The sequence below is a fragment of the Acipenser ruthenus genome, chromosome 54 (assembly GCF_902713425.1).
Source record: "Acipenser ruthenus chromosome 54, fAciRut3.2 maternal haplotype, whole genome shotgun sequence".
Classification (NCBI taxonomy): domain Eukaryota; kingdom Metazoa; phylum Chordata; class Actinopteri; order Acipenseriformes; family Acipenseridae; genus Acipenser; species Acipenser ruthenus.
In genome coordinates this window covers 853,160-866,493 of record NC_081242.1, presented here as the reverse complement: position 1 = coordinate 866,493, position 13,334 = coordinate 853,160, and the positions used below count along the sequence as shown (strand labels likewise).

The window sequence follows — 13,334 nt, the reverse complement described above, 5'->3', positions numbered from 1 at the left end:
ATATATATATATGTGTGTGTGTGTGTGTGGGCAGGTATTACTATCAATGTATGGACAAAATTTGAGAAAATGTCCCCACAAAGTTAGTAACTCCTGAAAAAACGACGTTGTGGGGACGTCTACAGTTTGTAAAAAACTTTTTTTTTAAGAACTAAAGGATGTTTAATATTATAAATCAGGTGATGCTTTGGGATGCGTCTGCGAGTTAAAGACCGTGAATCAGAGGGGGTGTACTATCTTATAGGAGGCACTTTTTCACGCTACATCGGTTTTGGACAGCTACTATAGTTAATAGCAATATTGAACGTATTTGATACCTGTACAAAGTTATAAACTAATATATTATAACACCGAAAATGGTAGCTCGGATTTATGGGCGTGTATCGAAGAAGGAGGAAGTAAAGTCAAAAATGTTTTGTGTGGGCATGCGTACTTCGCAGCTCATAGCTGAGAATTTCATAACACCTCTACGTCGGCGCGGAAAAGAGCAGAAACGAAACAGCGCAGCGCATAACAAAATGTGAAACGAAACTCAGATTGAGGATTTTTTTTTAGATCAAGTGGGACAGAGACGTACAGCGGCGCTGTTGTGCCTAATTTCGAGTGGGTGGCGATTTCTTTTCGCGATTCAGCGAACACAGTAAAACAACAAGATAATCGAGCGTTTTTTCATTATTTATTGGTATTTAATGTTGATATTTTTCTTGCGTTTATTATGTATCATCTTTGGATGCTTTACATTATATTGATCTGCGTGTGATTAAATACATAACGTTTACAGTAAAAAAAAAAAAATATATATATATATATATAGAGAGAGAGAGAGAGAGAGAGAGAGAGTTGAATTACTATTTCTATTATATATTATAATTAAACAATAGATGTTCGTATGTATGTTTAGGTATTTACGCATAACTCAGTTATTATTTGTAATGTTATATTGAAGCAGTCCAATAGGGCATTGGTGCATTTCGTCTGTTCCAAATGTAGTCAACAGCGAAGCATGATCTCCATGTAAAAAAAGACACTTTTGTGCTCCACAGTACTTATTATTAAGCTAAGTGTGTGTGGGGGGGGGGGGGGGGGGGGGGGGGGGGGGCGAGAGAAATTTGCCACGACACCAGCGCTAGCAGAAACGAAACTCAGAACAAAATAGGAAACGAAACTTTCGTCTTAGACATTGTATACGTTCAAGTTATGTAACTTATCCACGTGATTATATTCGTGGGACAGGCGACACACAGTCATTTGCTGGGGGAGTTCTGTAGATGCTGGAGTGATTCTTGGTGAACAGTGGAGTAAAAGTGAAAAGACGTCAGGAAAATAAAAAGAAGGAAAGTCAAAAAGGAGGAAGGTAAGAAACTTCTTATATATTTTTTTGGTCTATGAACTGTGGACACGGTGTGTCTCAATTAACATAATATATATTATACCAGTTAGATAAACGAAGCATTCATACATTTAAAGTAGAACTTGAATGTGTTCATGGTATAGACTGGCTCGCTGCTTTTGATAGTATCTTAGGATGTCACAGTTTGAGTGCATTGCTAGATAGGACTGGTGGATCCTAAATGACAAGGGAATTAAATACAATAATAATAATAAAAAGTATATATATATAATATCTATCTATATATTATTATTTATTTCTTACCCAGGGCGACTTACAATTGTTACAAGATATCACATTATTTTTACATACAATTCCCCATTTATGCAGTTGGGTTTTTACTGGAGCAATCTAGGTAAAGTACCTTGCTCAAGGGTACAGCAGCAGTGCCCCCCCCCCCCCCCCCCCGGGATTGAACCCACGACCCTCTGGTCAGGAGTCCAGAGCCCTAACTCTCTCTCTCTCTCTCTAGTATTCATAATGTTATTTCAAAGGATCTTAACATTTCAAACTTTGATTTTATATTGCGCTATTGCAGTCTGTTAATAATTATGCATGAAGTTACTATAAAATTGACCGCTGTGCAGTAGCTAAGAATGAACTTTCAGCATGACATCACCCTCTAAAAAAAGAGGCAGTGGCGAGTTTGCTCCCTAGTGTTTCCACGGTGGTTTAAGGTAAAGAGACAATCCGCAAATAATTAGACAGTTATTAAATACAGAAGAAATTGGCTTCTCATAAAACAGTTTTATCAGGTAAAACACTTTAAAACTCAGAGGACAGAAATTGTACCCAACGCCGTTAAGTACCGTGAGGCTCAATAGCGAAAATAAATGATAATACCCAATACCGGAGTCGTGTTGTTTTGTGGTACACGTCAGAAAGTGGTACACCGTTATACTGCGCTTACCCGGGCATGCGCAAATGATTTGATCTCAGAAAACAAGGAAACGCCCATCTGAAATGGGTACGTTGTACCGAGTTTCACTATTAAAGTTATTTTTAATATATATTTTTTTCACAATTCAGTAAATGTGTGACTTTAACTGATAAGCAACAACTTGGGTTATCTAACATCGTAAACACATACGACTTTGCGGGTGAACGACAGTGTGTCTTGTTCGTTGTTCATTTTCAAGTTTTTGGTACGCGTACCACATCCTGAATGTACCACTTTTTGGCCCTAAACCTGTTAGAAATGTTATTAATAAAGCAAGTATGTTTATTTATAGGGTATTTTGGCGGTTGTATCAAACTGCAAACGCAGTAACAATGTACCCGTTTATCAACTGTGATTCGATCGCAAACGTAAATTATGGGGAACTTGTGCGATTACGTTTAGGAGTGCAGTAAACTGACATTGACAGCACAGCTCATTCGACAGACAACACCCCTACAGAAAGTGGAGCAGTCCACCTGTTGTGAAACGGGACAAGAGTTCAATTTAAATTGGGCCAGTAATAGAAATCAAGACTTGTGTATAAAACTTTGCATGAAACTGTTTCTGTTAGCTATTACTGTAGAGTATGACCACTGAGGACACACCCCTGTGTCTGTAGCTTCAACTGCATACAGTCCTCTGATTTCTGAACTGCCCTCACTCAAAAATCCTGCCCTAGGTTGTTAAGCAATGCACTAGATTTTGCTCTTGCTTCAGATGCAAGACATGCCTGTAATTCAGTCACTGTGTAATATCCCTCTGCAGGAACCTCAGAGATGTCCTCCGAGAAGAGCGTGCCAGGTGAGGGGGCTCGAGAGGCTGAACTCCAGGTAGAAATGAAGAAAATGCAGGTTAGCCAAATCACTCACTTTCCTGAGAACAGCAGAGAAGTGCCCAGCTCAGAGAGAGAACTGGACGCTACACCCATCATCCCAAATCCTCAAGACCAGGATAGCCCTGAGGGTCCAGCAGACACGTCACCTATCACCTCTACTGCTCCTGGACCAAATATCCCTGAGATTGCTGAAGACACTACACCTGCCACCACTACACAAGATCACAATACCCCTGAGATTGCTGAAGACACTGCACCTGCCACCACTGCTCAAGATCACAATACCCCTGAGATTGCTGAAGACACTGCACCTGCCATCTGCACTGCTCAAGATCACAATACCCCTGAGATTGCAGAAGACACTACACCTGCCACCTGCACTGCTGAAGGTCACAGTATCCCTGAGTTTGCAGAAGATGAGTCATCTGTCACCTCCAGTGCACCAGCAGACAATATCCCTGAGATTACAGGAGGCACTACACCTGTCATGGGTCCATCAGATACATCATCTGTCATCTCCACTGCTCAAGGTCAAGGCATCCCTGAATTTGATGAAGATGAGCCACCAGATACATCATCTGTCATCACCACTCCTCCAGAATCTACAGTCCCTAAGGATCCAGCAAACAGTCCATCCACTACCCCAGCGTCTGTGTCCCCTCCTGGAGAGATAAAGATAGACTCAGTGGAAATCGATTCTGTCTCTCTGAGCTGGAGCAGTCCTGACAATATGGATGGGATCCCACACAGCTTTTACATTACCTACTCTAGCTCTGATAAGAGTCACCAAGACTCCATCACTGCACCCTCCAATTCCACTGTCATCTCTGAGCTGAGACCTGGGAAAGAGTACAGCTTCACAGTCACCACAGTGCTGAAGAATGGGACCCAGAGCACGCCTGTTTCAACAGCTGTCTGTACAAGTAAGAATTATTTATTTATAACTCTTCTTCTGAATATTAGTCTCTCAATCTATCTGTTACAGCAATTCTCTTTTCTCTTGCAGAACCGTCTCCTCCTGGAGAGATAAAGATAGACTCAGTGGGAAGCAACTCTGTCTCTCTGAGCTGGGGCAGTCCTGACAATATGGATGGGATCCCACACAGCTTTCACATTACCTACTCTAGCTCTGATAAGAGTGACCAAGACTCCATCACTGCAGTTTTCAATTCCACTGTCATCTCTGAGCTGAGACCTGGGAGAGAGTACAGCTTCACAGTCACCACAGTGCTAGAGAATGGGACCCAGAGCACGCCTGTTTCAACATCTGTCTGCACAAGTAAGGACCAGTTCTCTGTAACTCGGGCTATTAGCCTCATAGATCATCTCTACTTCCTTTTTGTCTCATCCCAGCTCAAGTAGACCAATTTCTTGTATTTCATACATTTGTGATGATACATAAACCACATGCGATGGAGAAAAGGGTTCCAGGGAAGGTGTTGTGTTCATGCAATACAGCTGTGTAGCTCATGCCCTGTGGGTCTGAAGCTTGACCTAGACAGGAACAGTATCATTTTAAAGAATGTTTCAAAGGCCAAACAGGAATTCATTGATGCAAGCCTTTGATTAAAAAAAAGGGTCTATCAAACCCCCGTTGGTTCACTTTTCCCTTCTGAAAGTTTTTTTTTTTACTTTAGTTGTTGCCAATTATTTTTTATTAGTTTCTCCCAATTTGGAATGGCCAATTATTTTTTTTCACCGCTACCACCACCCCTGCTGACTCAGGAGGGCGAAGACGAACACACGCCGTCCTCCGAAGGGTGTGCCGTCAGCCGACCGCTTTTTTTCACACTGCACTCACCATGCAGCCACCCAAGAGCTACAGCGTCGGAGGACAATGAGGCTCTCGGGCAGCTTACAGGCAAGCCCGCAGGCGCCCGGCCAGACTACAGGGGTCGCTGGTGCGCGGTGAGCCGAGGACACCCTAGCCGACCTAACCCTCCCTCCCCCCGGGCGGCGCTCGGCCAATTGAGCGCCGCCCCCTGGGAGCTCCCGACCTCGGTCGGCAAAGGAATAGCCTGAACTCGAAACTCGCGACGTCCAGACTATAGGGCACATCCTGCACTCCGCGCGGAGCACCTTTACTGGATGCGCCACTCGGGAGCCCCCTCCCTTCTGAAAGTTGACACTAAAATTATATAACAGTGGAACTGACTGCCCCAATAACTTCAAAAGGGTTTGTAAATCAATATATCCTACAACATACCAACTCAGTAGAGTTGTTACATGCTGTAGTAAACCCAGTGAACTCTATTTAATAAACAGAAACAGAGACAATTATATCTAGATTTGTTTTGATCTCTTTTTAAAGATTTTGATTCTGAAGGACAGACATGAGCTCTCATACAGGGCACCAGTGTGGAGTAGTGGTTTGGGCTCTGGACTCTTGACCGGAGGGTTGTGGGTTCAATCCCAGGTCGGGGACACTGCTGCTGTACCTTTGAGCAAGGTACTTTACCTAGATTGCTCCAGTAAAAACCCAACTGTAAATGGGTAATTGTATGTAAAAATAATGTGATATCTTGTAAGTCGCCCTGGATAAGGGCGTCTGCTAAGAAATAAATAATAATAATAATAATAATAATACAGTAGTGCTAGAGGGGTTATTTCTTTGCAGCTGAGTTTAATTTAAACCTTGGGCAATGTTGCCACCTGCTGGCAGGCTGGAGAATGATAAGACAGCAGCTTAAAACACTTGACAGTAATTAATTCTTGCTGAAACAAGAAATACATTACTCACTTTGCTGTCTGTCAAAATCAAACAATTAGAAGTCAGTAACAAACTAGAAGGGTGTTTGCATAACAGAGCAGATCATGTAAGTATGTGCTCACAAATTATATTCTGCAGATCATGTAAGTATGTGCTCACAAATTATATTCTTACATCTTTATTCTTCTTCTTATTTATTTATTTGGCAGACGCCTTTATTCAAGGCGACGTAGAGGTGTTACAGGGCAGTACATCTGCAGTGTAATAGCCAGTGGCAAGCATATCTATCGCTTGTATAAACCAATCCACCTCCACTCAGAACACAGTTTTCTCAGATCCCAATACCTAATATACATGAATAGGGCATTGGTGCATTTCTCATGTTCATGTAAAAAAGTACTTAAGCTAAGTAGAGACCTGTTACTGTTTCCCTTTCAGAAACACATCTCGAAGATTTGCTGTGCAGGCTGGGACTGGAGAAATGCTTCCCAGGCAAGATTACGTTGAGTACTGTCCTTGAGATCGGTACAGAGAGTATTACAGATGAACCGATTCAGTCACTGAAAAAACTCCCCTGGTGCTTTCTGAAAAGTCTCATGATGGTAAATGTGACAGCTCGGAGTACCAAGTGCAGTGCTGCTGAGACAGATACAGACTCGGCATTGCAAGACCTTGATAGTGTTCTTGAACTTATAGCTAGTAATGATGATCAAGACACAAATATAATCAATCCACTTGATCTCTTGGCAGCAGTCTTTCTCTGCTCAGATAGCTTCCTGCAGCAGGAAATGATGTCGAAAATGTCGATGTGCCAGTTTGCTGTACCTCTCTTGCTCCCTGACTGCAGCACCAGTCAGTGTACATTAATGCTGTGGGCCATGCGAGATATTGTGAAGAAGTTTAGACCCCGTTCATTAATTGACTCAAAAGGGTTTGTAGAAGACAGTATAGTCAGCACTGCCATGCCAATGATCTCTTTTGTCAGGCTGGGTGACTGCAGTTTATCAAAGTCTCAGATTCTGAATCAGGTTCTCAGTAACCCCCAGCAGTACCATGATTTCTTTATCCATCGTGATATGGAATGTGGTGACGTTCCACGGAGAATTGCAAATGGTCTAGTGGAAATAGGCTGGTACCTGCCTTGTGGAAAGAAAAACTTGGACATCTTTCCAGAACCTGTAGCTGTTGCCAACCTTCGTGGAGATCTCCTTTCCTTTCAGAAACAGTTTTCCATTTTATGTCAAACATCCTCGGCAGTCTTCATATTTTTTGACAGTATTGCGGACAGCGAGTGCAAGCTCTTGTCCTCTGCAGGAGATATTAAAGCCCAATTGTATTTGGTTGGAAATTTTCCAAATAAGACAGAGAAAAACATACATTCTCTGAGAGACTTGGGATCAAAATTACAATTAAGTGGAAGTCAGATCCTATTTAAGAAACAGCAGACCAATGATGCAGAGTTTGTGGCAAAACTGCGCTCAACTATGAATGACATCATGGAAAACTGTCAACACAAAATGACCATTGAAGGCATGTCTGCTGAAGCACATGAATTGGGGATTCCTGTAGATGAAGACTGCACTAAATGTCAGAACGCTAAGACAAGTGCTGCAGAAATCACATCTAGAATCAACGATGTGGTGCGATATAAAGAGGATCAGTTGCCATTGCAAGGGAAGCTTTGGAAGGAGCTGGCTAAAATAGAAAAGGAGGAGTGCAGACTACGGAAGGCAGGAAGCAAGCCTATTGAAGAATATAAATCCAATCTGCGAAGTGAAAAACAGAAACTGAGAAAACAGCAAATCCGTTATAATATATCTGAAGCAATGCAGTGTTTCATCGCTGCCCTATCCAATGAAAGCAAAGAAGAACGATCCTATTTTCTAAAGTGGATGAGGATGAACTTGGATGTTACGGCACGAAAGAAACTTTCTGGTCTTCGTGATGAATACAAAGACAAGTGTTGCAAGTTCTCAGAGAACAAAGAGATAATTGCAGTCTTGGATAGACAAATATCAGACAGCTCTTTAGGAATGGAACATTTCATGCGTGAGATGGGACAGCTTTATGAAGCAGCGTGCTCCCTTCCTGACAATGCTGAATCTCGCCAGCAGTTTAAACATCTTCCCAGTTTGGGGGCAGATCTGCTGTTGGATGGCTTCCCTCTTGAGCTGGTGGATGGAGATGCATCAAATATCCCTGTAAGGTGGGTGACTGATGTTCTAACTGAGCTCCACAGGAAAGTCCAACACAAGAGCAGGCTGCTGGTTGTAACAGTGCTGGGAGTCCAAAGCACTGGGAAGTCTACCCTCCTCAACACAATGTTTGGGGTTCAGTTTGCAGTTAGCAGTGGCAGATGCACAAGAGGAGCCTTCATGCTGTTAATCAGAGTCAAAGAGGATCTTAAAGAAGAGCTGAACTGTGATTTTATCTTGGTAATCGACACTGAAGGTCTCAAATCTCCAGAACTGGCACAACTAGAAGACAGCTACGAACATGACAATGAGCTTGCAACACTGGTTGTAGGTTTGAGTGACGTCACCATAATAAACATTGCAATGGAGAACTCCACAGAGATGAAGGATATCCTGCAGATCGTGGTGCACGCCTTTCTTAGAATGAAGGAAGTGGGGAAGAAACCAAACTGTCAGTTTGTGCACCAGAATGTGGGGGACGTGTCTGCTCATGACAACAATGCAAGGGACAGGAATAAGCTTCTAGAACAGCTGAATGAGATGACACAGGCAGCTGCCAGGATGGAAAAGAAAGGACACAACACAAAATTCACTGACATAATGGAGTATGATGCAAAGAAAAATAACTGGTACATCCCAGGCCTGTGGCATGGTAACCCTCCAATGGCTCCAGTGAACACCGGCTACAGTGAGACTGTGTATCAGTTCAAGAAGAGCTTGATTGAAGTTTTGAAAAACGCCAACAAGCAAAAACCTCCTGCACCAGTTACAGAGTTCCTGGAGTGGGTGGGGAGTTTGTGGAAAGCTGTTAAATATGAACATTTCATCTTCAGCTTCAGAAATAGCCTGGTGGCTGAGGCTTACAGTAATCTGTGTGTCGAATATAATAAATGGGAATGGGACTTCCGGAAGCACATGTACAACTGGCTGGCGAACGCAGAGACAAGGATTTCTAACCTTGACACCTCAAACTATGAAGACTTCTCCAGCGGTTTAAAAGCCGAGGCATCTGCCGAATTGGCAAAGGAAGAAAATCAAATGCTGCAGAATCTGACAGATTATTATCAGAAAAATAACGGCCACGTTAATCTTGTGGAAAAGCACAGAGAAGACTTTGTGAGCTGCATTAAAAGTCTTCGGAGAGAAATCGAACGCTCCGTCAACAACAAATGCGAGAACGCCATTGCTATACACAAAGGGATGAAGAAAATGTACGATAATCGAGAAGAATACACAGCAGTAATTGAAGGGAAAGTACAGAGCTTACTAGAAACATGTAGGGAGAGAAACAGTCCTTTAACTGATGAGGAGCTGCAGAAAGACTTCGAGGAAATGTGGAATCAGACAGTCTCTGAACTGAAGTTTCAAGCTTTAGAGACACGAGCTGTTGCATCAGACATACTGAATCAATTGAGAGCGAATTTAGAAAGGCACGGCAGTCAGGTTCAGAAGGAATTAAGTGAGGTGGAAGATTTGACTGACTGTGGGAAAGAACACTTCATTGCGCATGCGCAGCACTTTGAAAGCTCAGACTACCAGAAAATGAATGAGAAGCCGGCTAAAACGAAAACATTTTTTTCAAATCGGTTCATGAATCTGTTCAAAAGACAACCTGAAGAGCCTTTAGCCAAAGAATTGGAAAACAGAGCAACTGAGAAGGCACATGAAATCATTCAAAAGTGCAGGCAGTTTGTTTTAAGTAAAGCACGGAGTAAATCTGATTACCATGATATATGTACCATGGAGTTACTGCAAATGATAGATAAAGAGTTGAAAAATGAAGAGACAGTGAAGACCAATGCCCAGTTTGAACTCTATCTAAAGCTCCACATCTGTGGCTACGCTGCCAGGAAGTTTCAGAAGATGCATGAGGACTTCAATGAAAAAAATGACCCCAAGAAAGCTCTGGAAAAATTTAGACCTCAGTACTGTTCAAACTTCATAGATCTTTACCATGAGAAGGATCAGTGCCGAAAAACGGCTGAAGAATTCACTGAGCGCTGCCTCAAGCCTGCAGTGAGGGTGTATATCAACAAAGCCCTTGGGATAGACATTGTAGATGAAATGTTGACCGGTGCACACTCTGTGAAATACAGCTCCCGGTCGTTTTTCCAGTTCTCCATTTTAAAGCAGATTCTGGAAGAAGATAATTTTGGAATCTATGTGGAGTACATTAAAAACTACGAAACTTTCGTAAAGGGCTGGATATCGGATCAGATTGTCCAGTATTTTACAAGAGATGCTAAGATTGGGGATTTAGAAACGAAACTTCTCGAAACAATAACAAAAAAGATTCAAGCGGCTATTGAAAATGCCCAGAAGGAAACGGCAGAGAGCCAAAGCACAACAAAGTTTATTCAGATGATCAGCAGGAATCTGAATAAGGACCTCGTGATCAGCAGGGAGGAGTTAGGAGCAGTGCTGTTTCTAAAGAATTCAAACCATAAGGAGTTTGCTAAATATCTCCAGGGTCTTGTGAATGAACTGACAGGTACTCTAAGGGCTGAATTTTCTCAACAATGCGACGCTGAGAAGAAACTTGTCAATCTACCCTTCAAGCCGCAGGACGAGCTCTTCAAGAGGGTGTTTGGCTGTGGAAAGCAGTGTCCGTTCTGTAAGGTCCCCTGTGAGGCAGGAGGCAAGGACCACAAACAACACCACGCATCCGTGCATCGACCACAAGGGCTGGGTATGTACAGATGGTCAGACTCTAAAAAACTCCATGTAAATATATGCTCAACTGATGTACACAGTGATCAGAAATTTCAGAGTCCTGAAACAGAGTGGAAGGCTCATCCCTATAAAGACTATCGGAGATTCTACCCTGACTGGAACATTGCCCCCGATGCCAGTATTGAAGCCTCTGACTACTGGAAGTACGTCCTGACTGCATTTAATAAACAATTTGCAGAGGAGTATAAGGCACAGCCTGCTGACATCCCAGCAGAATGGAAAACCATAACAAAAAGAAACGCAATGAAGTGTCTGAATAAGTTGTTCAATGTTAAAACATCAGCTGCCCAACCTGCAGGTAAATACAAAGCTAATATCACTGGATTTTAATGAGCTTTTCTTTTTAAAGGGGGTACAAAGATGCCGCCTAACCTTTTCTGACAGAAATACATTTTAATGTAAGATAAAAACAAGTCAGTATGTTTTCTTGGTTTATTTTCTCTGGGATATGAAAAAAGATATTCCTCAAAACAGACTTCTTTAACAACATCTCAAACTTTATCTGTAAAATAATTTGCCAAGGTGAAGTCAGCTTTAGCAGCAATACTAGACAGTTTGTGCTTTTGGCAATTCATGATTGTGTGATTGGTAAAGCTTTCTATATTTTAGAATGTACTTTTATACAGGGGAAAATACATTTCTGTGTAAAGTGAAAGTTTCATGATTTTTTTTCTCTCTCTTCTATTTTTCTAATAGATTAACAATGTACTTTTATAAAGAGAAATACATTTCTGTCAAGTGAAATACATGTTTTTTTCTCTCCTGATTTTCTAATAGATTAAACAATGTACTTGCACACTTTTGATAGGTGTGGGATTTGATAAACAACTGATGATGTTTTGTAAAAATAAAGTTTAACTAAACTTCAAACAAGCGTGCTTTCTCTTAACGAGTGAACCAAAAAACTTCAATTTTAAAATCTTGGACCTCCTAATGCTACTCCAGGATTACTGCTAATCAGGGTCTGTGAGAGCAGAGGCATGTTGGGTTAGGGTTCAATGTCATGGTCACCAACACATTAATAAAACACTGCAAATAATAATTTGAGTGCTTTAAATGGTCTCTGAGATACAAGATCTTAATATGTTTTAATTGGACAATACCCTTATCCTAATTATCTTAAGAATCACTGAATACACTTGGGTAGTTGTGAAGCTAACATCTCAATAGGTTTATAGCAGGGCTTTTCAAACTGGGTCCTGGGGACCCCTTGGGTCTGCTGGTTTTCATTCCAACCCAGCTCCCAATCACTTAACTAGACCCTTAATTGAACTGATCATTTGCTTAAGTAGACCTTTTTTACTTGTTTTCAGTTCTTTAACAGTTGCAGTTCAAGTTATTTATTATTATTTATTTAGCAGACGCCTTTATCCAAGGCGACTTACAGAGGCTAGGGTGTGTGAACTATGCATCAGCTGCAGAGTCACTTACAATTACGTCTCACCTGAAAGACGGAGCACAAGTGAACAGGGAACTTGGAGTTAGTTACAGCTTGTTCAGAGTTGTAAAGTACAAGTTCAACCAACTGTGGCTAAAAGATTTCCCCTGGCTTAAGTTTGACAATGTTAAAAAAAAAATCCATGTTTTGCACGTTTTATCAGGATGCAAGGGAACTGATGGCAGGCAAGGCTGCATTTTTAACAGGGAGCCAGAAGTTCAAACATGAAAATATATTAAACACAGTGCTTCAAAATGGCATGCAATGGTGCGTAGAGGCAGACCAGCCCGCTGCCATAAACAGCCAAGCAGCGCCTTCTGAGGAACATGCGAGCAGGCTGTTTAAAAAAAAAAAAAAAAAAAAAAACTTGTCCCTTTTTATTATTCTTATTTGTTTATTTAGCAGACGCCTTTATCCAAAGCGACTTACAGAGACTCGGGTGTGTGAACTATGCATCAGCTGCAGAGTCACTTACAATTACATCTCACCCGAAAGACGGAGCACAAGGAGGTGAAGTGACTTGCTCAGGGTCACACAATGAGTCAGTGGCTGAGGTGGGATTTGAACTGGGGACCTCCTGGTTACAAGCCCTTTTTTTTAACCACTGGACCACACAGCCTCTAATAATAATACGGTTAACTTGAAATCTGCAAACTGTTTAAGCACTGAAAAGCAGTAAAAAGATCTAATTAAGCAGATCAGTTCAATTAAGGGTGTAGTTCAGTAATTGAGAGCTCGGTTGCAATGAAAACCAGCGGCCACAGGGGGTTCCCAGGACCGAGTTTGAGAAGCCCTGGACTGGACTCATGGGTAGGCAACCCTGGTCCTGGAATGCCGCAGTCCTGCAGGTTTTGTAGGTATCTCTTAATCATCAATTGCTAAATACCTGGAACACATGGTAATTAATTAGGGCTTGGGTAAAACAAAAACCAGAAGTGTCTGTGGCACTTCAGGACCAGGGTTGCCTACCCCTGGTCTATATCATCTGGACTCTAAAGAAAGTCACATGACCACAAGGTGAAGGGTACTGTTCGGTTTTTTCAGAGGGGTTGCAATAGGGTTATGATACGTGACTAATGTCATTTACCAGCAT

General features: G+C 41.9%; 1 protein-coding gene across 2 annotated transcripts; it reads left to right on the top strand.

The window, feature by feature from the left end:
* The first annotated feature begins 143 nt into the window (after window positions 1-143).
* Window positions 144-12,562, top strand: LOC117398264 (interferon-induced very large GTPase 1-like). Of its 2 annotated transcripts, none has more exons than XM_033997223.3 (5): window positions 144-603; window positions 1,234-1,354; window positions 3,096-4,088; window positions 4,172-4,444; window positions 6,314-12,562. In XM_033997223.3, exons 3-5 carry the CDS (start codon window positions 3,107-3,109, stop codon window positions 11,131-11,133), a joined length of 6,075 nt encoding a protein of 2,024 aa, XP_033853114.3. In that variant the 5' UTR covers window positions 144-603; window positions 1,234-1,354; window positions 3,096-3,106; the 3' UTR covers window positions 11,134-12,562. The 2 variants fall into 2 exon arrangements, with proteins under 2 accessions (XP_033853114.3, XP_034768775.2); XM_034912884.2 differs by having other exon boundaries at window positions 144-682.
* Window positions 12,563-13,334: the final 772 nt, after the last annotated feature.